Genomic DNA, 3,894 nt, shown 5'->3' with positions numbered 1-3,894 from the left:
TTATCTATCTTTTTATTTTGTTTTATTTTACATTTATTTTTTATTGGTCCCCGGGACAAAAAACTTAGCCTGGTCCTGACCATCCCATAATACTACAATTTCATTTTGTATTCATGGTCTGGAGGTTGTTTGATCTCTTGACGCGATTGCAGGAAGCAGGAAGGACATTTTCAGGAAAATCAGGATTTAACTTATAAGTTGTTCAACAAACATGTCTTACGTCTATCTTTGTCGATGTAGGACCGTTTAACAGACATGTCTGACAGAACATCCTACTGTAGGATAAAATTACAATGTAGGACCGTTTGTCAGAACACCGGTGCACGTCATACCGGTCAACATCGCCCCACAAAGGACAGGTGCAAGACGTAGTGCGGAGCTACCGGTAAGTCTCTAAACAGGTACCAGACGTAGTGCGGAGCTACCGGTAAGTCTCTAAACAGGTACCAGACGTAGTGCGGAGCCAAGTCTCTTGGCGGAAGTCCGTGGGATGGTGAGCAAGGCTACAAAAAATGTCAAAAAGGTAAGAATCCAGATTGACACATCACTCTCTTCATCACACATCTCTTTCTCTCTCTCTCTCTCTCTCTCTCTCTCTCTCTCTCTCTCTCTCTCTCTCTCTCTCTCTCTCTCTCTCCCTCCCATCCCCCCACCCTCATTATTACAATCTGACCCCACCCCCTGCTCTCTGTGTGTGTGTGTGTGTGTGTGTGTGTGTGTGTGTGTGTGTGTGTGTGTGTGTGTGTGTGTGTGTGTGTGTGTGTGTGTGTGTGTGTGTGTGTGTGTGTGTCTGTGTGTGTGTGTGTGTGTGTGTGTATGTGTAACAGTGCGTGCATGCGTGCATGTGTGCATGCGTGCATGCATGCGTGCGTGCGTGTGCGTGTGTGTGTGTGTGGTTTCAGAGAAGGTGTTGTGGATGATTGATTGAGGAGGGGGAGGGGGGCACCAGGAGAGAGAGAGAGAGAGAGAGGAGAGAGAGAGAGATGGGGGGATAGTGTGTGTGTGAGAGAGAGGGATGAAGGGGAGATGGATGGAGGGATGGAGGAGAGAGGTGGGTGAAGGGAGAGAGAGAGGGATGAAGGAGTCTCTAGGGAGCAACAACACACATGAGCAATTAGTAGCACACGGGGTGTGAGTGTGTGTGTGTGTGTGTGTGTGTTTGTGTGTGTGTGTGTGTGTGTGTGGTGTGTGTGTGTGTGTGTGTGTGTGTGTGTGTGTGTGTGTGTGTGTGTGTGTGTGTGTGTGTGCGTGTGTGTGTGTGTGTGTGTGTGTGTGACGGAGGCAGAGATTGTAAGAGGTGAAGAGTGATTACATGAACACAACATTACAGTAAAGAAAACGACAGATAAAAAAGGAGAGGGGAGAGAGAGACAGAGAAAATGAGAGAAAGAGAGAGAGGGAAAAGGAGTGGGAGAGAGAGGGAGGATGGAAGGCAGAAGGAGAATAGGAGTGGGAGAGAGAGGGGGGGGGAGAGGGAGAGAAAGGACAGGGAGAGAGGGGGAGGGTCTTTGTATATGATAATGATGCAGGAGAGAGAGAGAGAGGAGGAGAGAGAGTGTGTGTGGAGGATAGAGAGAGAGAGTGTGTGTGTGTGTGGGGGAGAGTGTGTGCGTGGGGGAGAGTGTGTGTGTGTGTGTGTGTGTGTGAGAGTGGGGGAGAGAGATTGAGAGAGGCAGAACGAGGGGGAGGGTCTTCCTGTCAGCTGTAGCGGAGAGGAGGAGGAGAGAGGGAGAGGAGGAGAGAGGGAAGGGAGGAGAGAGGAGGAGTGAGGAGAGAGGGAGAGGAGGAGAGAGGGAACGTATTCTATCAGCTGATGGAGGAGAAGAGAGGATGTAGCAGCAGGAGATGAGAGGAGAGAAGAGAAGGAGGGATGAGGTGGACGAGACGAGAGAAGGGTGTATACAGAAGAGGACGAGAGAAGGGTGTATACAGAAGAGGAGAGGAACTAAGGAGGGATGGAGGAGCTGCTGAGCGGAGGAGAGGAATACGGCAAAATATAATAACGAAGGATTGAACATTTACCCAGCGGAGGAAGACTGGATACAGCAGAGAGAAGAGAAGAGAGGAGTGAGGAATAGCAGCGGAGGAGAGGAAATAACGAGGGAATAGCAGCGAAGGAGAAGAAATAACGAGGGACTGTGGATGTAGCGGAGGACAAGAGGAATAACAAGGAACCGTGGATGAATTCCATATAGGAGGAAGAAGAGGAGGAGAGGAGAGGAAGACGACAAGTGTGGATATTCCATAGAGGAGGAAGAGGAAGAGGAGGAGGAGGAGGAGGACAGGAGAAAGAGAGGAAGAGGAGGAGAGGAGAGGAAGAGGAGGAGGAGGAGGAGGAGGAGGAGGAGGACAGGAGAAAGAGAGAAAGAGGAGGAGGAGGAGGAGAGGAAGAGGAGGAGAGGAAGAGGAGGAGGAGGAGAGGAAGAGTGTGAGCCCAGCTGTCGGCATGGAGGCAGGATGAAGAGAAGAGAGGAGAGGAAGAGAAAGAAGAAGGGAGAGCGGCCAGCCTGAAGAGAGGAGGAAGAGAAAACGAGGGATTGTGGAAGAGAGGAAAGAGGGATTGAGGAGAGGAGAGGAGAGAGGGATCGAGAAGAGGAGAGGAGAGGAGAGAGGGATCGAGAAGAGGAGTGGAGAGGAGAGAGGGATCAAAAGGAGGAGAGGAGAGGAGAGGAGAGAGGGATCAAGAGGAGGAGAGGAGAGGAGAGGAGAGGAGAGGAGAGGAGAGGAGAGGAGAGGAGAGGAGAAGAGAGGAGAGGAGAGGAGTGGAGAGGAGAGGAGAGGAGAGGAGAGGAGAGGAGAGAGGGATGAAGAGGAGAGGAGTGTGATGTGTGCAGCCAGAGTGTGTGTTTTCCTCTGACATCAGAAATGCTAAGTCCAAAGATACGACAAGCTCGCCGAGGTAACTCACACACACACACGCACACACACGCACGCGCACACACACACACACACACACACACACACACACACACACACACACACACACACACACACACACACACACACACACACACACACACACACACACACACACACACACACACACACACACACACACACACTCTTGGTTCTGATGACTGTATGTGAAAATCTGGGTTCTGATAAATAGTGTGTGTGTGTGTGTGTGTGTGTGTGTGTGTGTGTGTGTGTGTGTGTGTGTGTGTGTGTGTGTGTGTGTGTGTGTGTTTCTCTAATTCTGTCACCGACACGTGCACACAGAGAGAGAGAGAGATTAAGGAGAGAGAGAGAGAGCCCCCCCCCCCCCCCACACACACACACACACACACAACAGTTCTCACACGTCCCCCACTCCCCACACACAAAAAACAGGATGGTTTGCCATGCCAAGTGAAAAATACTTGTTATTTTCTCCGCGAACTGTGACACAAAGTCAGGTGTGGGAAAGCAAATAGGAAAAGGAAAACGCAGTTCGCAGTTAAGCACTTTAGCTCTGCATGTTGCTGACTAATGGTCCGTGTATACCAGGCGCTACCTACGCGACCCAGGTAGCTGGGATGGTTAAAGAAGTTTCGCCATGAATTCGCTTCATTCGCTCTGGACGCGCCATTGACATGTTTGATTTAGCTAATCACATAACGGCTCTGTCTTGACAGCCTGGGACATTCCTCGATATGAACGTTCCAATTGGTATTCGCCGAACCGCGTCATAGCGAATTCGCTTACGATTAGCTTGAGTTTAATCGTCAAAATTCGCTCTGGTCGCTGAAGAAGTTTCGCTCCTGGCGAATTCGCTCTGATAGCTTTATTCGCCTTTCCTCCATAGAGAAATAATGACTTATGCCGCCCAGGTCGCCTAGTTCACCTTTGATGTACACGGGGCCTAACAATGAGGCGTCATCAGGATCGTCCGGGTAACAGACACGGAAAAATAAT

The 3,894-nt window shown here is 50.3% G+C and overlaps 1 protein-coding gene across 1 annotated transcript in view; it reads left to right on the top strand.

Moving 5' to 3' along the window:
• Window positions 1–490: 490 nt before the first annotated feature.
• si:dkey-191m6.4 (rho GTPase-activating protein 22) overlaps window positions 491–3,894 on the top strand; it is a 27,692-nt gene continuing 24,288 nt past the window's right edge. The window contains exon 1 of the mRNA XM_063219048.1: window positions 491–523. Coding sequence (XP_063075118.1) covers window positions 491–523 — 33 coding nt within the window. The remainder of the gene's footprint in view (window positions 524–3,894) is intronic.

This window comes from Engraulis encrasicolus, chromosome 2, assembly GCF_034702125.1.
Source record: "Engraulis encrasicolus isolate BLACKSEA-1 chromosome 2, IST_EnEncr_1.0, whole genome shotgun sequence".
In the NCBI taxonomy this organism is placed as follows: Eukaryota; Metazoa; Chordata; class Actinopteri; order Clupeiformes; family Engraulidae; genus Engraulis; species Engraulis encrasicolus.
This window is presented reverse-complemented; position numbering and strand designations above follow the sequence as displayed.